A 24,858-nucleotide genomic window follows, 5' to 3' on the forward strand; every position below is an offset into this window, starting at 1 on the left:
ATGGGTTTATTATAACAATATAATACCGTCGCAGACATCGATAAACAATAGAACTCTATGGAATCAGACATTAAAATTACTTTAATCTCTTCTTTTTCGTACACCTCTAGTCGACATAGGGTATGAATTATGATAATCGGCCAAGTGCGAGTCAGACCCGCTCACGAAGGGCTCCGTACTATTGTAGAGCAAAATTACGCCAAAAATTGCGTTTTTTGTACGGGAGTTTATTATTAAATAAAAATTATAATTAAGGATTTTGTGAAAATTTCAAGTGCCTAGCTGTTTCCATTATTGATTACAAGCAAAAAAAGGCAAAAATATCACGTTTCTTGTATGGGAGCCCTTCTTAAACATTAACTTTATTTTGTTTTTTGTATTTGTTGTTGTAGCGGCAACAGATATACACAATCTGTGAAAATTTCAGATGTCCAGCTATAGCGGTTCTTGAGATACGGCCTGGAGACAGACAGACGGACAGACAACGTCTTAGTAATGGGGTCCCGTTTTTTCCCTTTGGGTACAGAACCCGAAAAATGATACAGTTTACAAAAAAGTTTATACTTTATAGCAACTTTATATAATGTATATTTTTATGAACATTATAATATTCATAATGGAGAGAATTGTTCATGAATGCCCTTACAATTATTTGCACAGTTATGGAAGACATGAGCGACCATTTCCTAGCCTCAAAATAATTTTATTTTCCCTGTTTCAATTAATAGTAACTATACCAGTTTGTAGGTTACTATCATGTAATTAAACTCGGATTATGTATTTTGTTAATAACATTTTATATAAATGTTATGAGAAAGAAGAATATGACATTTAATTTTATCCTACATTACTTTTAACAGTAGATCATATTTCCGAAATATTGTAACCAGATATATGCAGAAGCTTATTATATTTATTAGTTTCTTCTATATAAGTAGTTACAATACTATTATAATATGGACAATGATGAAGGCACTGATAGATGATCATGATGAATGATAATTCGTTGTCGATTATCTAGCAGAAACCTGACATATTTTTATCTTATAAAATTATTACAATATACAATTTTTCCTCCTTTTCTTTTCTACAAACTTAACATTTAAATATAAATACTTTATATTGCAATTGTTCCAACACACTTTATTTTAATTAATTTTATTTTACTAACAGCTAATAGCAACGAACATTACTTCTATGTTTTCATTGACGATCGTGAAATAAAACTTTCTGAAAACTAAAATATAATATTATTAGTTTATACAAGATACCATAATATTACCATAATAATTAATAGCTAAACAAAACCATAATAATATTAAATATAATGGCATTATCATATTGAAGGAATTTGTAATAACTTCAGAAAGTGGTTATAAAAATATATAGTTAAGTAGATCAACTTTAAGTACATAGTACATACACATAAGATCAGAAGTTAATACAAGAACATAAAGTCATATACACGCGGGGAGAAAATTATAAACATCGTCCACCATTTTTTTTAAATTATCGACTTATGCAGCTAAATAATAGACTGTATTTCTTCTCAAAGTATCGATCGTACAATGTTTTGGGAAGAACTATTTTGCATACTCTAATAAGGTACATATAGAATGGCAATAGATGACAGTGATAATTTTGTTGTCCGTGTGTGCTTATCGCTTAATACTGTAAGTAGGTAATAGAGAATATTCCGCAAAGGTTGCAAATGGCGATAGTAACACTTAGGCCTAGCGCGCACCACGACTTTATGCAGCGCGATTATTTTATCGCAGAAATACAACAGTGCGCGCACATGCGACTAAATAATCGCAGCGATTTTAAAATTGTGATTTGTCACATTTTGCTGCGACTGCTCGCGACGCGATTGTCGCGAATATAAAATGCAGAATATGAAATTGTGTGGTACCGCGCGCACTGCGATAATAAAATCGCACACTCGGGCCGGCCGGCCAGCCCGAGGCCAGCCGGCACCTCATTTGTGTTTCATCTGTCTACAGATTAATACACTATAATATTATCTGTCCAACAATAAACATCGTAGTGGTTTATATTTTGTTTATAAGCTGGGATCGCATTTCGCCATATAGTATTTTTGTATTCAGTATGAGGTCCAACAATTCTCAGTAATCTGTCAAACGTTTGAATTTTCATTCTATAATAGCCAAAGAATTTTTTGGGATACATCCGAAGTTCATGGTATTTCTGATAAAAGAAACCTTTGATAATTCTATCCGCTATAAAAGGATGAGTCCAGTATTGACGAATTTTCTTTTTTTTTCTTCTGATCCTCCGAAGTAATAAATAAAGACAAGCAACTTGTACGAAATCCATGGTGAAAGTGAGCAAAGATCACTATTTATTTGTCGCAGTGCGCGCACCGCTCTCTCTGCGATTTTTTACAGCGCGATTTTGAAATCGTGTCGCAAAAATTGAAATCGTGGTGCGCGCTAGGCCTTAGGGCGGATTCGACCAAACTGGAGTAAAATATTACTCGAGTATAATTACTGTCTCCTAATCTAAGAGTAAGCTGGTTTTGCGTTTTTCCAACTTCTAATCCAAGAATGAGGTAATTACACGGGAGTAAATATTTACACGGGCTATTTTGGTGGAGTAAATATTAAACTGAGAATAGTTGCACAACAGGGTTCAACTGTCACGGTCGGTGTCATTGTGAAGTATAATTGTCATTTTATTTCATACTCTTTTACTCGATTTACACTCGCGCGCGAGCCACGAGGCGAGCCGCTAGACGCGCCGCGAGCCGCGAGACGCGCCGCGAGCCGCGAGACGCGCCGCGAGCCGCGAGACGCGCCGCGAGCCCTGAGTGTAAACTCGAGATCGCGGCTCGGCTCGCGGCTCGCAGGGCTCGCGTCGGGAGTGGTTTCCAAAGGAGCTCGAGGGGGACGCGAGCTTTGTGTTTACACTCGCGCTTCGACGCGAGCTGCGAGACGCGCCGCGAGCCGAGCCACGAGGCGCGAGTATAAATCTCGTATTTAAGTAACTTAATATAGGTAAAATGCAAACGATAATACCCTAGAGTGAATTAAAGGAGTAAAATTATTCTCGTGATAGTTATACTCGTGTAACTTCAAGATTGGTCGAATCGGGCCTTAGGCCCGTATTTTTGGTCAGTACTTAAGATGCGACCCTGTTTCAAGACACGGTTCAGGCTCTGTGATTGGTTGGCTGACAAAATTTGGACATTTGGACATTTGTCTGAGTCCATCAGTCTAAGACTGCCGCCAGAGTGATGGCAGAAAAGTATGTAATAAAAAATAATAAATAGTCCGTGCGCGTGTTATTCAACCGGTTACACGATCCGTCATACCTGTAACCTGATGACAGAATGACCGTGTAACCGTAGTCAGTAAATAATATAAATAACAATCCAACCAAAATCCGACATGTCGCACACGTCTTATCGGAATATTGACAGAAATGTTGTCAAACGTCAAACGGAACTTCATGTTTACTATCTGTGCTGGTGCTGCCTCTTGTGTGAAGACATGGCAGTAATAGTTATCCTACTAGAAAATATTAATAAATAATTTATAATACTGAAATTGTCATGTAAGTAAAGTCATGTTGTTAAGTATGCTTTATATGCATGAAAAGATATGTAGCTTATACAGTTTTAGCAGACATTTTACTTTTTTTGGTAATATTTGATAATATTTATATTACCTTTCCATATTGTGATATTTATTGAATATTTTATAACTAATTTTATTGGGCCAAGTAAAATTTGCACAGTCAATTCTTAAAATTCATCCTCTTCAATCGATTTTAAGACGAATGAGTCTTCAAGTAATATTTAGTTCAGTATCAAAGAATGTGTTCATGAATTAATAATTGGAATTATGAATAATTAAATATTTTTGTCTAAAACCATAATATTTTGATATTAATTTACGATGTGTAAACTACAATATCAAAATATTATGGTTTTAGACAAAAAAAATTGTTTTTAGTAAAAAGATGAAGTCACAATTTTATTACACCAACAAGTTTTAAACATATTTTGTGAATCACGCCTACTCTGTTAATCAGTACAATAATTTTAACAAAAAAAAACAGTGAGTCAACATGATTTTTAAACGACAAGAACTTTAACTTATTGATAAAATTGACACTAAATCTCGTCATTTGTATTATTAGTATGCAGCAAACGTAATATTATATATAAAATAAAGGTAATTAATTTTATTGTATAGTAAAAATAATTTTATATGCCCGTTCAGAGATGGTGTTCTTTTAAAAACTTGGTCCCGTGTTAAATGTACGCTATTTTCACCACAAATCACATTTTATAGTTTGTGCGTTTTAGCCTGGTCGCATATTGTCCGAAATTTCTGATCAGAAACAGTTGAACGCCCGCGCTGTCTCTTACATTTTGTACTGAGCCGAGTGAGCTCGAACTCGCCGGAAGGATATTTCGGATAGTGTGCGGCTTGGCAGTCCGGCGAAATTCAACTGTTTCTAATCAGAATTCGGACAATGTGCGGCCGGGCTTAAGATGATATGCGTGACACATTTTAATTGACAATATCGATAATTTAAAAATCGGTAAAGGAATTGCAATCGAAATTAACGATTTCCTACTGACATTTCAGTGGTGCCCGCGATTTAAGATGGCCGCCCTTTTTAATCGATTTGATTTCGATCAAATTTCGATTCAACAGAGTCAATCTCTATTGACATAGGTTCCGTTTCATGCATCTGACATTTTTCAAATGTTTTCGTAACAATAATTTTAGACTCCTATTCCACAGTTAATAATATAATTTTATATTGATAAGTTAGCATTTAGCAACTTTTCATTTTTATTCATTTACAGTTATAGGAAACATTTGTTTTTGTAGATGGAATATAATTTGATTTTTTTATTTTCTTGTAAAAAAAATCCGTAGCAAAGAATATGAGAACCCATATCATCTTAAAACGCAAAAACTATAGTGCAATATAAAATAATACTGTCAAACTAGACTATATTATAGTAAAGATATAAATAATCCATAAAATCATAATTAATATTATTGTAAGTTTGTTATAATATAATATCATGAGATTGCAAATTAAACGAGAAAAATTTTATAAATTTTTGAAATGTTTAACTGTAACGTTATGTTAGAAATTATATTTATTTGTTTACAATTACTACTATATAACTTGTAAGATTAATTAGTTTTTGTTATTAATACTTATTAGTTATTATAATACTAAGATAATAATATTATGTACACGAAATACTTATAACATGAAGACACATTAATTATAATAATAATTGTGCGTTAAATTTATTATTTGTTATTGAAATCTTACGTACGAAATTAATTTTAAAAGAATAGAAGTCAAAAACATTAGGCAAAACTTTAAAATATCTTAATTAGGTATTTTAAAGGTATTTTAAGGGCCCTTGTAAAGTGAATGTATATTTTTAACCCCCGACAAAAAAGAGGGGTGTTATAAGTTTGACGTGTCTGTCTGTCGGTCTGTCTGTCTGTCTGTCTGTCTGTCTGTCTGTCTGTGGCATCGTAGCATCCAAACGGGTGGACCGATTTTGATCTAGTTTTTTTTGTTTGAAAGCTGACTTCATTGAGAGTGTTCTTAGCTATAGTTCATAATCATCAGCCTGCTCCGTGCTGAAAAGTCGCGGTTCATCTAGTTCGTGAAGGGCCGATTAGCAACTTGCAGTTGTTTAGTGGGCTTTATTGCATTCTAGTTCGTGATATTTATGAATATTTACACATTAATGGAAAGTTGACCTGGTGCTGCAGCATCACCCGGTAATCAATAGGATATCCAACTCCTCACCAACTTAGAGCAACACACCGTGACAACAATTATGGACTAAAATATCACTTTACACTTAGGAATTATTTAAACTTAAAGTCAGTAAAATATATTATTTCATTACTTTTTAAAGTTGTTTGGCAGGGTTTTTTTTAATTTCTTAATTTAATTATTGTTAATGAAGTTTAAAAAACCACCTCGAGGATGTTAATAGCACAATTCGGACTAATAGCCGCACTCATTTTCTGTCAAATTCTTCAGTAATTGAAAGTTATGTAAAAAATACTAGACGACCCCCGCAACTTCGTTGCGCCGAACTTCGTTTATCGCGCGGCAATCGTACATTTTTCCGGGATAAAAAGTATCATATTATGTCCTTTCCCGGGACTCAAGGTATCTGCATACCGAATTTCAGCAAAATCGGTTAAGCGGTTTGGGCGTGAGGAGGTAATGGACAGACACGCTTTCGCATTTATAATATTATAGTATGGTTATACAAGATGTTAGTGTAATATCCTTGAAACCATCAAATGAGACCGTCAAAATGAACTGTAACTTTTTCTATGAGAACAATGCTGGGAACACAGATTTTAGAAGTAAGCTGGGAACTAAAAAATCCGTCTTCATACCCATACAAAATAAATGTCAAAAAGCTAGCCCCGCCTACACACAGTGCCGTAAATAGCATTATTTGCACCCTGTTCGAGCTTCTATAACAACGCCCTTGGTATTTTTTAAATATTATGGGTACCGAAAGCAACGCTATGTTACTCCTATTTTCTTCCATTCAGGGTAAAAACTTGGTGTTGGTAGAATTGAAATTGGTATATCAATCTCGTATCTCCTAGCGCAGCGGGAACTTATCGGGAGAAATAACAGAAAAAATAATATTCCTGCCTAGTCTGGCCATTCTTGCCCCCTAGAGTCTACGCCCTGTGCCTGGGCACCGGTGGCACTGCCCTATTTACGGCACTATTATATCACGGTGGCACTGCCTACACACACCGCCTATCCTCCAATCGTGATACAATAATTCCATGAATCGTGCTCCCGGGGAATGTGCTTTACGCTGCAGCTAATAGTAAACAATATCGCGTAACAACGGTCCCCGCATTATAGCACGAAAGTAAAGATCGTAAGTCTCAAAATTTCCTTTTACCAATATTTTATAAAGTGTGTGATTGTAGTAGTGCAAGTTATTTAATGATAGAAGTGTATCAGATATTTGTTGAAAAGCCCAGAAGGATCCCAAAATAACTGAATCGCGTTTTCCTTTTACAGAATACCAGATAAATATACAATGATTAAATAAATCTCAATTTCATTTAAGGCAATCGTCTTCCGGGATCGTACTTATTAGCATAGCTGGGCATTAACTCGTTAATCCGTTAATCGTTAATTAACGAAGTTAACATTTTGATTAACGGATTAACTTTTAAAAATATTAACGGACTCGTTAACTTCCGTTAATATGCAGAAGTCCGTTAATCGTTAATCCAATGCCTATTTACCGCACGGCACCGCGGCGGTAAATAGGCATTGGATTAACGACGAATGAAACGACAAGTGCCGGACAGGCGGGCAGCGCGGCGCCGCGGTACGGCAGCAGCGAGTGAAACAAAAACAATATTAGATACACTTTCAGGTGCGTGCGAGTGAGAAGAGATTTGTTTCGTTTTATCATTTCATTACTCAGCGCCGGTGGTTATAGAGAGAGTGATTTGTTTATTGTTATTATAAATCATTTGCATGTTGATAAAGAAGAGTGCAGTATAATTTAGTTAGGTAAAATACAATAATTATAGAAGTATTTTGTTTTGTCCCTAACATTTTAACTTCCAAAACCTTAAACCAACAGGTTTTGTATGTACACTAACGCAATGATATAAGTTACAACAAGGCCATATTACATATTAACGGATTAACGATTAACGTTAACTTGCGTTAATTCGTCCGAAACGCTTTAACGTTTACACGAAGCTAACATTTTTTTAACGGATTAACGATTAACGAAGTTAACTATTTGATTAACGGTGCTCAGCTATGCTTATTAGTATACTTATTATAAAACACAGCAAAATTGGATAGCCCGCTCTTAAAATCAAGTACGGTACCTACTTACGTAGGAAAAACTCTGTTATTATTATAATATGGTAGAAAAAAAATTGTATTTCGACATTTTGTTAATACTTAAATACACTGTAAAAATCGGAGAATCTGGTTGTACGTATGGTAACTTAAAAAGCTCATATAATGAGCACCATAAAAAAACGTCTTAAAAAAAATTACAACTTCATAACATTTTATTACTTTCAACACGTAAACATTTTTGTGACAAACATTTTTGGCAAAAAAAAAACACATATTTTTTCATGTCAACGCATTTTGCATTGGAAATATGCGCATGAAATGTCTAAGAGAGCGTTCAAGTATTACGCAGTATTTAGATCATCTACGTAAGTAACTCATCGTGTCGTTTCATAAACGGTAAACATAATTTTTGAACGTTCCCTAGGTAACATACCCTCACAATTACTATCATAGAAACTTCTCAATTTATGTAACTAAAGTAAACGACACAAACAACCAAGCCTTTAGCTTCATAGATCCATTTTTGACATGTTACAATATAACTGATGTTGCCATAATATAGTAGATATTGTTAATTTTATGAAATGTTTGAGTATTTCATGGAATGGTGGCATTTAATTTAAGATTTTATTCTCTACAGTCTACACTCTACACCATATGGTTATGGTTTATGCCCTATGGATATGGCTTGAGCAGATAAATGATAAAAATTATTTCTCGATGTGGGCCGGGACTGCTTGTTGAAGTAGTCGTTTTTTTGTCGAAATGTTGACTTAACCTATTCAAATTGTGTTCGCCACATCATGAAATGCGATCATTTCATGTTCGCATTTCATGATAACTATTTACATTCCATATAATTCGCAAATCTACGATTTGGCAACGACATTTATGTATGTCAGAGTCTTCTGTGGCTATGTAATATAAATATAGTACCAGATAGATACCAGATATTATTGCTGATTGCTTCTCGACGCCTCCGCGTCTTGTCTGGTGATGTTGAACGCTTCAGTCTTTAGAAAGTCGACGGTTTTGTAGGCGCTGTCCGCTTCCGCCTCCGCCTCCGCTAACGCTTGTGATTTGTGCGCGATCGTCTTCCTCGCCACCACTTCTGGAATCTGGAATATTGGTGTGTAAGAAATGTTAACCCTTCAAATACGAAACACTAATAAGATTTCTAGCATTAGGTGTTATATTGTAAGTATTATATCATAATATTATGATATATTATTTTGGCTGTTAATGATATTTTAACGTTGTTAGTGGCGGCCGAAAAGGAAGATCTTCCGACCGAGGCCGTCAGGCCGAAGCCACTGACGTCATTTCAGACATTGTATATATCTTGCCGTTTTCCGAAACTTCGATAGCGAGGATTGTTAGGCGAATTGTGGGTACCGCCAAAATATTTATATTATTTTTCTACATAAGTACAATAATATTTTTTATGTTATACTTACTGTAGTAGGATCTAAATTTCATTACCATACATTTGATAAGGATTTTGTATGTACCAATTTATTGTTACTGTTTAGTGTTTTATAACACATTTACGAATTGTTAGGCATAGTAAAATGTAATTTTATGTATTAATAAAGACATTTGAAAACAAACAAACAACAGGATTTTTAGGGCTGTGCACTTACCTTGGACGAGGCAGGTCTAGACGTGTGCAGGTCTAGATCCAGGTATTGCAGGACATCGGGCCGCCTGTCATCGCTAACACTGCCGCGAGAGTATGTCTGAAAACACAACTTCAATCAAACACATGAGATGGGGATAATCGGGATAAATTTTGATACATAGCACAGAGTATATATTAGTAGTACCAACAGAAGTCCAACTCGTGAAACCCGTTTAAAAAAATAACAACTCTTGCTGCGATACTATAAAGTTCAAATTCCGACCGCGCAGTGCTAGGTGCCTACAATTATATTTGCCTACATGTGCGCTCTCTTTCTATCGCGTAAGAGGTACCCTTTCTGACGAAATCAAGATTGTCACCTTTTAGAAAATAAAATAATCTTCTTTTAATTACTACTAGCTGTTTAACCGAGCTTTGCTCGGTATTCGATAAAACACGAATAAAATGACATTTTCTGAAAATGATTCCTAGCTAGATCGATTTGTCGCCCCCGAAACCCCCTATATACTAAATTTCATGAAAATCATTGGAGCCGATTCCGAGATTCCAATTATATATATATATATATATATATATATATATATATATATATATATATATATATATATATATATACAAGAATTGCTCGTTTAAAGATATACTAATAGCAAACTTTTTTATAGTAGGTAATAATCAAATTTTAGTAACCCAACGTATATTTTATAATAGTTTTATATTCGATTATAGTGTAGGAGCTGGTCGGGAATTTTACAACTTAAACATAGTAACTTGTGTTTATTTATGTGTAGTATGCGGTTTGTTTGTAACAAATTGGTTTATTTGCTATGTTTGTGTATTTTTTTATCTTTTTTGTATTTTAAAGTCTTAAATTACTTTATTTAAATATTTCTTTGACTTTTTGCAATTGTTCATATTTATCAGATTAATAATGATTCTGTCACAGCGGTTAAATCAGTACGTAGATATATGCGACGAAAAAATCTTGCGCGCGCGTCACCGCTCGCTTGTGAGTCCCTTGTGATCTGCCCCTTTAAAGGGGTACTTATAGTTCGATACCTAAAGGCGCGAGTGGGACAGGCCTGTACATAGTATGATTGTTCAAGTTGAAACTAAAACAGATTTTTTTTGGACGGGCACCAAACGGTATAGCATCAAAGGTGGTATCAAACAAATCAAATACTCGCTGATTGGTCCGGATATACTGCTGGCGACAGTTTGTTCCAAAGTTTTACGCGTGGCAGAAAGTTACGCGAAAAACGCACGTTGGAAGTCTGCCCCTCATCAAGGCGATGAGGATGGTATATTTTTCTCGTCGAACGATGGCGGAAAGTTGCAGGAGGTATGATTCCGAACAATTCCTCGGAGCACTTTCCGTGGGTGGACGGGGGTATTGTATAGCCTACCCTTTGCTTATTTTTTTATTAGTAAGTGGATTAGACCAAAATTAATTTAAAGGACTTACCCGTCCATTACAGTTGTTGGTGAATCCTATACTGTGGCTCGAATGTCGGGGTTTGAGCGCTCGGTCCACAGCGGGAGGCAATGTCAGAAGGTTGCAATACTGCATTGACTGGAAATATAAGCACAATATTATGCTGAGTACATACATGTTTACAGGTAGGGTAGGAAACAAAAAGCTAGCATAATTTATTTCAACTACATAATATTATAAATTAAACGTAAATTGCAAGCCATTCAGAAGCAAAATAAACTAAGAATTACGGCTCGCTTGCTTGTTGACATTAAAACATGTTTTTAAGACTTTTATTGTTTATAGTACTTTCGGGCCTTTCAAAACCAAAGTAAACGAAAAGTTCAGCTCGCTCGTTTTGTTCGTTTGGAATGCCTTGTTCTACTTTAACAAACGTGACATGACGTTGTTAGTTAGAGTGGGATGTGACGTTCTGATTCGATCGTTTGTGTCTCAAAACGGAGTCCTCGGGGACCTCGATCCCAAATATCACTCATTTGCAGCCTACGAATTATTAAAACTAAGGAAACGTAACTCCCATACTTTAATCGTTTTGAATTTGGTTCCATTTTCGCACACTAAAATTTGACAATAGCTACAAAACACTAACACTAAAATTTACGCAATAAATCCGTTGACAATAATTGTCATTTCTATAATAATTATTAATTACACAAAATTCTTGCATGTATTCGGTTCTCATTTTGCATGAAATATGCATATATATTCGGGTCTATTTTTGCATGAAATATGCATATATATTCGGGTCTCTTTTTGTAGCTCGCGGAACAAATTTTTTGACACAGTTACTCTTCCTTAGTTTTTCTTATTCGTAGTTTACAGCCATATTCGCCTTCACACTCACGAGCGAGTTACACTCAGAAATGACTTTCGAGGTATGACCATCGTGTCCGTAATACTCACGTGTGTGAGGGACTCCTCATCATCATCCGTGCGGTGAACGGTGTGACCGGGCGAGGGTGGCGCGGTGCCGTGCGACATGCGACGCGACCGAACAGAGGGGAATCCGGACTGGTGACAAAATGGTAAGTGAGAATGTGACACGACGGAGCGTATAGCATACATTAAGATCGCTTCTCGAAACTGGCGGGGTATATCGGCACAGTCATGTGTTTAACATCTACCAATAAAGCGTATCCGTCTGTTCCCGATCTACCAATGACAACCATTTACACTTTGATTTACCACTAGCGGCCCGTCCCGGCTTTGCACGGGTGGTGGAGTTTTTTTGTAAATTATATTGATATTATGTTCTTTAATATTGTAGAATATACTTTTGTTCTATCATGAATAGTATCCGCAGCGTATGCCACGAAAAACGTTTTAGGGCACTTTTTTACATTTCGGATTAAGTACGTATGTTAAGTTTTTTAGTTACTTTAGTGTAGATATACCGAGGCGGGTCCACTCACCTCTCACCTCACATAAAAAATCCGTGTTGTATTTTGCCCAGCGATCTTAAAGTAGCTTATAGCAACGAAGAATGCCCATTTGACTAAGATTCGGAAACTTACTGTGCAGAGGTCAACGCTTAAGATCGCAACAAAAAATTTAACAATAACCAAGCGCGGCCTGTTTTCCATTTTTTACTAAGGGACCTATCAGACAGAGAGCGATCACGCGTTCAAGCGTTCTGCGTTCGCATTCTGCGCTCGAGCGGTCAGTCACACAGGAGGAGTCCTCACGCGAACAAAACGCACCCTGTATGCACTGTGGGTATCTCCACATAACGTAATACACCACAAAGAACGCAAAACTGACTGTTTGAACGTTTGCCCGCGTTACCACTCTCTGTCTTATAGGTCCCTAGCCCTAGGATAGGAGACATATCATGAAAATATGAGCGTCAGATTTGTCATATTGTATCCTAATAAAATATATTTTGTATAGTGACAAACAAAGATAACGGAGCACTAATTCGACGCCATAAAAAGTGACAAAAGGTCAAACTCAGCTTCCAAGATTTCAGAGAATAGACACTGAAGACACTTACAAAGAATTCGTGAGTATTTTCGGTGGGTTCCTGTATTTTAGGGCCTTGGAAGGACTCCCTGTGTGACAAATCTCTGCCCATTGTGAAGGTTTTGGGTGGTCTCGGTGGTATCGGAGGTCCTGTAACAGACGAAAAGAATTAAGAATTTATTATATGGCAGAACAAAGAATATCAGCTAGTCTACTAATAAAATTCACCTGTAACAGTGTTTGCCTATAAGCTATACCGAAACGGTTGGACAGATTTTGTAGAAATTTTGTATTGGTATTCGGGAGGTCTGATACATAGTTGGCCACCATCATCATTTTTCATACTTATTTCCCAGATTGGTAAGTGTTATTATTCATATTATTAACTAGTTAACTACAGTGCCCCACAGAAGAGCAAAAGCCTTTCCAGTCATTCATTATTTGGCTACTATTTATGAAATACATTGTTATCATAATATTATGTTAAAATGTGGTCTAGAAACTTCCCTCCTGCATTTAAAATGCAGTAGTTTATTATTAGCAACACAATAACCTCTAAGATTTAGTTTGCAAGATTTACTAGCTTATTCAAGTACAGTATATAATAATAATCATCTGACATATTTTTGTGTTTTTAAACATTTTTTCAAAAGCTTTTATTTAACTTGCTCTGTATGTATGTAAGTATGTATGTTACGGTGGAATTTTGGAACTCAATTTCGAAGTAGATATATTTAACCGATTGAGCTGAAATTTTGCATACACGTTTAGTTTGGATGACAATGCAAGATGTGGTATGTGACATCACTCTAAATCCAATATGGCCGACCATCCACGATGGCGAAATAGTTATTTTCTATGCAGTCCTACAATATGGATACTGAATGAAAGGGCTTTTTGAGAGTAACTCGAAAACGAATGTAATGTCATTCTACATCCAATATGGCGGCTCATCCAAGATAGGGGAATAGTTATTTTTAATGCACTACTGCAATATAATAATACCCCCCACACCGGTTTCTGTGACGGTGGCCGGTTTCATTGAAACCAGGCCAGGTACAAAGGAGTATTTTTTTTATAGTGCCCAAGTGTGAGCGCAGTACACAAGAGCACTCTCTATTCCTTTACTCTTATAACCCAGTGGGACGGAAGACCGACACGCCTGGCGAAAGGTCAGGCGCAGGACCGACTTTTTACATGCCCATCCGACGCATGGATCATCTTACTTGTCAGACAATCAGGTGATCAGCCTGCATTGTCCTAACCAAACTTGTAAATAACATCTATTACTACTGTTACTTTATAGTTTTACAATAAGGGTTGTCTGGAAGAAATCGCTTGTAGCGATAAGGCCGCCTTTTGTACTTTTTACTTTTATAGTTATTAAGTATTGTATGTCATGTTTGTTTTGGTGCAATAAAGTATTTTCATTCATTCATTCATTCATTCATGTTTCCAACGCGGGAATCGAACCAACGACCTCCGAGTCAAGAGCCACGCTCTTAACCACTGGACCACGGAGGCGTTACGTACTGCAAGGGTGGGTATCAAATGAAAGGGCTCATTGAGAGTATCATGAAATCAAATGGCGGCTCATCCAAGACACGGGAATACATAGTTATTTTTAATGCACTTCTGCAATATGAGTATCAAATGAAAGGGCTCATTAAGAGTAACTCGGAAACGAATGTAATGTCATTGTACATACAAAATGGACGCTCATCCAAGACTTATTTATTTAAGTAATTAATATAGCTATCATAGTTAATCACATTTTAACAAATTCTTAAAACAAAACAAAACTAAGAACAGACTAAGAAATCTACCCAGAGATATCTAAAAAAACAAAAAATAAATTATTTGAAAAACTTTTTGAGAAAAAAGCTTTTATTTAAACACTCTTAAAACAAGAAAATAAATTTCTCCTTGAAATGTTTTTTAATATACTGTACAATATGCATGATAATAAAAGCTTGTCGCGAGACTTAACGATCTGTCAGTATTTATTATTTAATAAATCGACGCCCCCACCGAATAATCAGACAATGTGCTATTGTGGGGTTTTTGCTGTTATGCGATTTTTGGCATCTAGAAGTCAAAATACATCATATGATTTTTTTTCAGAATTTTTCTGTGGATATTTACAAAGATATAAAAAATTATGTGTTTATTCCATAACAATACTTAAAATTGTATTTTACATCAAAAACTGGGCAATAGGCTATTGCGAAAAAATATGTCAAAATGATTTGACGATAAACGGCTATTGCATGATTATTCGGGTAAATACATTGCTGCCTACTGCACACTTCCATTCCTGCACATCTCACTTTCACACTCCTTCCACTCAGGTAGCCACTGATCACCCGCCTCAGGTTCCCCAGACACCTAATTTCAGCTAACCGAACCTTTACAGCTGGCCACCAAGCATTGTCGAAGGCCTCCTCTGTGTCCAGCGATACCATAACAGAAATTTTCTCCTTCTCTCTCTTCTTTCTGATATGGTTCACTCACCTTCTTCAGTGCACCTTTGGGGCATTAAGGTATATTGGTTGGGTTTTATTTTGGACAACTTGTAGAATCTGAGTCGGACGACCATCATATCGCGGTGATCGTCTCAGTCCACTCACCTCCAGCCTCCAGTCTCAAACCAGCATCAGATCAGTCATCGCAGAGGTTTACACAGGACCAAAGAGTCAGGAATAGTCAGACTTTTGTTCTGTCCCTGGCTAGCTTTTTTGGATGTCTTAAGTCGTCATAGACGTAAGAACGACCAGCGGACGTTTTGTAAGACATCAAGTGGTAAAGTCCTTTTCCTTCCAAACATTCGTTAAATTATGTACATTGCTCATATTTTTATTTTATACTTTACGGTTATTGTAGGAATCAGTCTTTTTCAGTTTTCAGGATATATAATCATATTCTGTTTCGATTTTTGTAATCCACATGCGAGTTTTCTCACAAACAAGGATGTATGGGCATTGGGCAATACTTGCTACAAAATAAACTAATCGTGACCGATAAGCAGCGAGATCTGTTACAAATAAACGAGAACGTATTTGGATATTTTCTTCTTTCGCAAAAACTCCTAAGAAGTGCTTAAAACTGTCACGACAGCACTTATTACAGTTTCACGCCTGCAAGCAGCTGTCAGACAGTCAAACATTATTCGTGGAAGTTGTCCTGCAGGTGCTAATGGGACCCAATTCAGTATTTAATTAGGAATGCGATTGCTAGCTACTAAAAGATGTGCTATTATAGTGTGTTGTGTGAATATTGTATTGTATTGTATTGTAACTTGAGAAGTTTTTTTCATAGTTTTGATCCTGATTACATTGAACTGTATTACGATGTAGATAGAAGTCGACGATTAAAGCACCGTCATATAAGAAAGGCCTATGATGCTCTCGGAAGACTGTCTAAGGCAATTTCCTGCCAAAAAAATGAATGATAATCATTCATTTTATTAGAACACAATATCTAACACCAACTCAGGTGTCGATGAGGGTTATGATTAACATAATTAACTGCAATGATTATAAGTACTAATGAAATGATAGAGCCAGTCTCCAGAGTGTATTTTTTTTAACCTAGAGCTTTGATTGCAAGAATGTCATTTATATCATCAAATAATGAATGTATTTAAACAAAAATACATATTATTTTTATTTTACCTACTAGATGTCCCGCGCGGCTTCGCCCGCGTAAATTAGGAATTTTACGGAAACCGTACATTTTCCCATAAAAAATAGCTCTTATGTCCCTACTCCCTTCACTTGGTCTACTCTATATCTGTGCCAAATATTGCCATAAAAATTGCTCCAGTAGTTCGTAATTTCTAATATTTCCCACTTTTTTCCCACATTTTCCTGAGTTTCTTCGGTCGCATTAGTCTTAGCGTGATAATATATAACCTATAGTCTTACTCGATAAATTAGCTATCTAACACTGAAATAAGTTTCTAATTCGGACCAGTAGTTCCTGAGATAAGTGCGTTCAAGCAAACATACTCTTCAGGTTTATAATATTAAGTATAGATTTTTTTCAATTTTCGCTGGACAAACTCGAGTCTCGATCTAAAAGACTATGAAAAGTACCAATGACAGGGTCATTATAGGCTCATAAGTCATAACCATGGGACGATGTATGGTATAATAATATGGTAGTGATGATGATGGTGATGATGAATGTAATTTGCATAGTAGCATATTATGCTTTCCGTTTTTAAAACAACGCCGAAACTCCCAAACTTGTATCTATAAAGAATCAGGAGTTCTCTCAGCACCTTCCGAACTACGGTATACCAGGTATACCTCGGTGCAAAATCTTACTTGTTGGTAGCATATGCTTAGAATACTTCTCACGAAACCGAAGTCACCACATGTTTCCCGATAAATTTTGAGGAGTTCCCTCGATTGCTTATGGATCCTTCATCAGATCACCACTTTTGTGAATATAATACCAAATTGGGATGATACCCTATATACCAAAAGAAAAATTTTGAAAATCGGTTAACAAACGGCGGAGTAATCGTTGAACATAAGAAAACGAACATAACACCTCCCCCATTTTGAAAGTCGGTTAAAATTGTAGCCTATGTGTTATTCTGATGTATAAGCTATATTATTGTAAAGTTTCATCAAAATCCGTTCAGTAGTTTTTGCGTGAAAGAGTAATAAACATCCATACATCCAAACAAACTTTCGCCTTTATAATATTAGTAGGATAGTAGATAATCATTGGAATAAACGACAATGGCTATAATTATAAAGTGTACAATATTTTTTAATCACCGAATAGTAAAGTAATAGGTGTTTACCAATATTCTTATCTCAAACAATTTCCCCGAATAATATTGCAATGAGATATTATTTATTATGTGCATTTTATTGCAGTCGAAACACAAAATTACCCGAATAATCATGCAATAGACAATAATGATCAGAGCTTGGCCTACTCCAGAACGATAAGTTGCGTTTTGCTTTATTTTAAAAAAACCTTCGGTGGTAATTAAATATTGTTAAGATAGCAAGATAGGCAAAAAAATTAGCTTTCATTTGAGATATAAAAAGTCTTTGATGCTTTTTTTTTTGACGGAGTTATTAACAAAAATCAGTTTTTCGGCTCTCCTGAACATTTTCATTTTTACGATTGTCCGATTATTCGGTGGGGGCGTCGAAATGTAATATATAAATAAAAAATATAATATCAATTTAATCCTAATTAAATTGGTACCTACTGGTTTATTCACAAATCGCGCGACAAGCTTTTCTTATCATGCAAATTGTACAGTATATTGAGGTTATACCTTAATAGACATTTCAAGGAGAAATTTATTTTCTTCTTTTAAGAGTGTTTAAACAAATCTTTTTTTTCAAAAAGTTTTTTGTTTAAATTCAGTTATATTAGAAATGAAAAATAAAATTAGAAATAGTATAACATTTATATGTCTGTTACACATTAAATTTAAATCAGTACGTGAGTTAGAGGGCCAAGAGGTAAGTAAATGATTTTCTTCATGATATCACACCTGGGAATGGGTCTCCTAATTTGTAAGGCTGCTTCTATATTCTATTACCATGTGAAAATATAGATTAAGATTTACAATGTAACAAGTGTGTATTTTTTAAAAGATAAATTTTTCGCCTTCTTAGTAATAGGTGGCCCTGTCACCTGTACGAGTTTGTTACGCTATTTCTTCTCGCCGGGTTAGTTCCGTTACCGGTGGTAGGCACCATAATTTCGACGTTCAAAACAAAAATGTTTATACCTACTTTGGCCGTGTTCGTCGGCGTATTTTTGGACAAAACTTTTATTGCGCATGTCCAAAAGATGTCATGGCAACGCCATAACAAGTTGCTGGTCAAGTCGTAAACAACGTCTTAATTGTTTATACATGATTAAAATAATAAAAGCTAAACATAAATACATAAGCCTAAATTGTCTAACAGCCGCACAAATAATTTATTTAACACCATGATAGTGTTTGATTATTTTATTTTGGAAAATATGGATATGGATCACTTGGAAAAATTTAAAAATGTAATTGTTTTTTTTTATGAAATAAGAGGGCAAACGAGCAAACGGGTCACCTGATGGAAACAACTTCCGTCACCTATGGGCACTCGACTCGTAACATCAGAAGAGATGCAGGTGCGTTGCCGGCCTTTTAAGAGGGAATAGGGTAACAGGGGAGGGTAGGGATGGGAAGGGAAGGGAATAGGGGAAGGTAGGGAAGGGAATAGGGTAGGGATTGGGCCTCCGGTAAACTCACTCACTCGGTGAAACACAGCGCAAGCGCTGTTTCACGCCGGTTTTCTGTGAGAGCGTGGTATTTCTCCGGTCGAGACGGCCCATTCGTGCCGAAGCATGGCTCTCCCACTGGTTTGTTCATTGCAACGCCACCAACAAATTGCAATTGGGTTAAATGTCAAGTCGTAAACAGTTGTCGTTGCCATGGCATGACATCATTTGGACATGCGCAATAACTAGGTTTTGCAGCGAATGCGCTAAAAATTACGCCGACGAACACGGCCTTTGAATAAAAATTATTGATTTGATTGACACACAAGTGACAAGATAGACACACTTTCGCATATTTTATAACTTAGTCTGGACTGATGAATATTTACTTACCATTTTCTATTCCACTTTCTAATGGTGATGTATTTACTGCCATTTTCTTGAAGGATTTTGCCGCTGACCAGTCTCCTGACAAAAAAGGCAAATAATAATCATTATTTTGCTTTATTGTGAATTTGTTAAAACATTATTTAAATTTAATTTATTTATTGATTCACCAACAGAATCACATTTAACAAAATACAAAATAATACAGCACAGTTTGTTATGGATGAAATGTGTTCCAATGAAAGGTTAAATACAACATGCTTTGCGACAATGGGATGAAATTAAATGAAATATTGAATGAAAATTAAGTACATTAAAACCCTAGATTACTAACCTTCGTCGATTCGACGACGCGGTTTTATAAAATTCGTTCTATCTTTTGCGCGCGCGATCGCACTTCTTCCATACTATACTCGTAGCTAACTACCTAATCTCTATCAACCCGTTGCCCGCGCCGGACGGTAGTATTTTGTACGTGGGGGGTGTACGAGGGTTAGTATTAACGCGACATTTTGTGTTATTAGGTTTGTACATTTTTGCGCATTATTCTTCTTTTGCGGTTTTATTTTATTGATATTGTTTATTCTAATTACAACTACAATACTTTGGATGTTATTACAAGATGAAAGCGCTAATCAAATTGCATCAGTGTGAGAAAGAGGACCATATCAAAATTGATCCAGCTTATCATATAAATTTTTTGCAAAGTAATATTTCGATTTCCACGATTGTAACAGGTCAAAATAGTACAGCTCATGTACCTCTTGCACAAAAAGATGAGAAACATGTGGCTTATGTCCCAAAAGTACTTGGAACAAGTGCAAAAATCGTTGTGCGGACAGCACAAACTTGATATATTATTATGCCACAAACATGTTAATAACAAGTTTTTTTATTAATTTTCATTTGTTTAGAATTTCGCATTCATTATTTTAATAAATTTAAAGTTTTTTTTTCATTATATCGTCTATTATATATCGTAAATTGTTGACTGTCATGCACTATGATCTCAATTATAAGGTTGTTTAGGTAATACATAATATTATGCCACATCACTTTATTGAAGTTTTATAAATCATTTAAATACAACATTTCCATTAAATAAATAACAAAACTGTAAACATTTCATTTGGTTAACACCTTTTAATCGCCTTTCTAAAATGCCGTAGTCGAAACGACGAAAGTTAGTAACAAGCGCCTGAAAATAAGGTTAGCGATCTAGGGTTAAATAAAATATTCATTATATATAAATAAGTTATCTTTTCTGTGGTGGATAAATAACTTACCAATATTACATTGACTAGCATTTAGTGATTTGCACTCATCATCACTCAAATTTGATTCATTTTCTGAGAATTCAACATTATTCACTCTGATCTGGGGCTGGCTAAAATACATGTGGTTCTTTTCGTGGTATCCTCTTTGAAATGGTGTGTTAGAGCTAACGATTATATTTTTGGGATCAAACGTAAATGTTCTACCAGTGTCCTAAAAATTAATAATAATTAAAAATTTGGAGTATGACAGTAAAATAATATTATGTAATTATAAATTAAGACCTCAAGCACCATAATAATTGAAGTCATGAGCGGATGAAGTGACATTTAAATATATTTATTATTTAAAATGCCTTTTAGTCCATTTCCACATAATCAAAAAAACGAATATTTTCAAATTGTTAGTTACCTATTTCATCCCCTTATGTCTTCAATTCAACGAGTTTAAAGAAGAGCTTACCGGTGCTCGCACTCCTGTGATGCACTCCGATATTGGTATATAGGGTCCAGTGTCCCCATCCTCGTACTGATCGTCGAAATGGACACTGTCGTAGTTTTGCACATTATTTACATTCCTAGATGTCGAATTTGGTTGATTTGTTGCCTTCTCTGCAATATTTCCATCTTTAATAGGCCTCATGGCAATCTCCTTACAATTTATCTCATTTTGATATATACCTACAAAATTCCCATAACATTATATCATCAAAATATAATTACATTAGCAAACTCACAATAGCAGTTGTAATTAATTCACAGACAAGGTCACTAACCTCGCAATTAATTAATAAATTAATGAAACAAACAATAATATTCAATGAATTTAAACAATTCTATTGTAATTTGTTTTACATTTTTAGATCTTATAAGTATAAAGAAATACTTTCGCTTAAAATATAAGTTTTTCTGTTGTTATATATTTATAAGTGACACAGTGTGCACACTGTGTCACTTATAAATATATAAGTAACAACAGAAAAACTTATTTTTTAATTATAACTGAATCTTCAATTAACGAAATTATTCAACCTCACATTAGTATTGACCATATAAGGTAAAACTGAAAGATGAGACACCAATTCGCATTTGTCATAATAATAATTTAATAGCATCCAACTTTATTTTCATGATCAAAGTTTTTATAATAATTATAATGTTTTATTAATAATAGTTGAAAATATAAATATAATTTTGTACCTTCTCTGTTTGTGTGATTGAAAATTTGTGTAACAAAGCCACAAAAGCTTTTCAGACACATACTTACAAATTGAATTATAGAATGGTTATCCTATATTACAATTCGCATTGACTATATTTATCCCACAAGCGAATATTTCCTTAAGGCAAATAAACAACCGTCACAGTGTTGTGACTATAATAACACTAAATCATATTATACTGCGAGCATTTGAAATATCCTCTTGGTATTCACAATATATAATATGTTTGACAATTCGAGTAAAGAATACTTTTGCATAGATACAATTCAGGAACATCATATTTTATTTCAGCAACAAAGAATAATCTTTATGATATTGAATAATCAATGCCCTTCCCCACGGTCTACTGGTGGTCTATGTGATCTACACACATTATACTGTCAAATGACATAAAAATCAGTTCGGTTCTTGGTGAGATTAGCACTTTCAGAAACTAACTGAAAATCACTTCAGTTCTTACTTCTTAGTGAGATTAGCACTTTCAACAAACTTACTTAAAATCAGTTCAGTTCTTGGTGAGATTAGCACTTTCAGAAACTAACTGAAAATCACTTCAGTTCTTACTTCTTAGTGAGATTAGCACTTTCAACAAACTTACTTAAAATCAGTTCAGTTCTTGGTGAGATTAGCACTTTCAGAAACTAACTGAAAATCACTTCAGTTCTTACTTCTTAGTGAGATTAGCACTTTCACAAACTAACTGAAAATCACTTCAGTTCTTACTTCTTAGTGAGATTAGCACTTTCAACAAACTTACTTAAAATCAGTTCAGTTCTTGGTGAGATTAGCCCTTTCAGAAACTAACTGAAAATCACTTCAGTTCTTACTTCTTAGTGAGATTAGCACTTTCAACAAACTTACTTAAAATCAGTTCAGTTCTTGGTGAGATTAGCACTTTCAGAAACTAACTGAAAATCACTTCAGTTCTTACTTCTTAGTGAGATTAGCACTTTCACAAACTAACTGAAAATCACTTCAGTTCTTACTTCTTAGTGAGATTAGCACTTTCAACAAACTTACTTAAAATCAGTTCAGTTCTTGGTGAGATTAGCACTTTCAACAAAATAACTCATCAACTTTGTAATAATAAGCAAAAAAACAAAATATTTTGTTTTATTATTTATTTATTGCATACTTTTGCCTGCTTTTGCCTAAATACAATGACTGAATCTCAAAAATGCACAATACAAATGAAAAGTAGACCATTGCAATGCACTTTACATTAATCTTATATCTTTAAAAGAGCAATTCCTGTATATATATATATATATATATATATATATATATATATATATATATATATATATATATATATATATATATATAATTGGAATCTCGGAATCTGTTCCAACGATTTTCATGAAATTTAGTATATAGGGGGTTTCGGGGGCGATAAATCTATCTAGCTAGGAATCATTTCTAGAAAATGTCATTTTCATCGGATACCGAGCAAAGCTTGGTCAAACAGCTAGTATTTACTAAAGCAATATTTTTGATTACTATATTACGCAAGCAATATAGCAATTAATTATAATAATATATCAAATACTCACATGCCGTTAAATACATTTTTTGACTATATCTTTGATAGGTTAAACACTAATGCAATCTACTTTGGGTTATTTAATAATTCAATTCAGACCTTTGTTTGCATTTTGATGAAAAAGCTTAGAGCTTAAAAAGCTGATAAAAAAACATCTCAAAATCATTAAGTCTAGCAAAACAAACAAGTAAAGCAGTCATCTTTTAATTTGTAATGATGAAAAGACAATAAAAATATAATACTATCTAATAAATTATACACATTTCTGTTTACTACAGATGATTTAAACTTAAAATTGTAGTCAATTCATCCTACCTGATACATTTGTTTCGTCTGTAGCTCTGAGTCCGCAGACTTTGCAGATTGCGTCCACCCATCTCTCCATCTCTGCCTCACAATCAGCCTCCAGATGGTATATCCTGGACTGGGTCTGTATTGTGAACACTGAGCCACGCAACTTGGGGTCCAAGGAACCATTACTACTACGTTCCATGTGTAAACCGGCATCAACCTGCCAATGAAATAAGTTGCAAAATAATAGCACGTCCATGCTGGTGGTAGGTATTCTCTCTTTTCTTTTCTTGCATACAATTCAATTGAACTGCAAATTAATAGTTGAATTATTGAAGTGTATTGGAAAAACAAACCTGTTCACAGAAGTCAAGGTTGATCGTGCCTTTTAATCGCCTGCAGTGTCGATCGGCGTAGTAATCCAGAAAATATTGACCAGGCAGTTCACCTGACTGTCGCAAGGCAAACCACCTTCTCCGCCATTTCTACTCACGAAATAATATTAACAATGTTCGTCAATCAATATTCCATACACTCAGTAAAGTAAATCAATATGCTTACATATTATTCATCATTTGGACAGAAATATGCATAGAAATAGATAAAGATTTAGTTAAATTGATCAATCAAAAATATATGTCAACAAAGATTATGAACAGAAACATTTACCGTTCTCCATATCCGCTTGATTGGTGGCGATTTAGTTAACCAGCCCTCAAATACTATATTTTTAGACATAGTTCAAGTTAAACCTAAAATTGTGAATCACAAATAATAATTATGTAGCAACGTTAACCCATTTGTAAAAAAATCGCTTTGCTTCTCGTAACTCGACGACATATTTTCTAATGTCTCAAAAAGACAGATACCTACAAGAATTTTACTCTTTGCCGTACTCTGTACCATAGACT

General features: G+C 34.8%; 1 protein-coding gene across 1 annotated transcript; it reads right to left on the bottom strand.

The window, feature by feature from the left end:
• Positions 1-8,630: 8,630 nt before the first annotated feature.
• LOC121738809 (GRB2-associated-binding protein 2) lies at positions 8,631-24,776 on the bottom strand. Its single transcript, XM_042131061.1, has 11 exons — positions 24,617-24,776; positions 24,304-24,432; positions 23,972-24,167; positions 21,354-21,571; positions 20,903-21,104; positions 19,623-19,697; positions 13,018-13,136; positions 11,928-12,035; positions 10,995-11,102; positions 9,534-9,629; positions 8,631-9,008 (listed from the first exon to the last, which is right to left on the bottom strand). Exons 1-11 carry the CDS (start codon positions 24,683-24,685, stop codon positions 8,844-8,846), a joined length of 1,485 nt encoding a protein of 494 aa, XP_041986995.1. The 5' UTR covers positions 24,686-24,776; the 3' UTR covers positions 8,631-8,843.
• Positions 24,777-24,858: the final 82 nt, after the last annotated feature.

Source organism: Aricia agestis, chromosome Z (genome assembly GCF_905147365.1).
Source record: "Aricia agestis chromosome Z, ilAriAges1.1, whole genome shotgun sequence".
NCBI classification, from domain to species: domain Eukaryota; kingdom Metazoa; phylum Arthropoda; class Insecta; order Lepidoptera; family Lycaenidae; genus Aricia; species Aricia agestis.

Coding starts and splice junctions, on each gene's coding strand:
- LOC121738809 (XM_042131061.1), bottom strand. CDS start 24,685: ATGTCTAAAAATATAGTATTTGAGGGCTGGTTAACTAAATCGCCACCA. Junction 13,137..19,622: donor AGAAAGTGGAATAGAAAATG/GTAAGTAAATAT, acceptor CGTCTGTTACAG/GACCTCCGATACCACCGAGA. Junction 11,103..11,927: donor ATGAGGAGTCCCTCACACAC/GTGAGTATTACG, acceptor TTATATTTCCAG/TCAATGCAGTATTGCAACCT.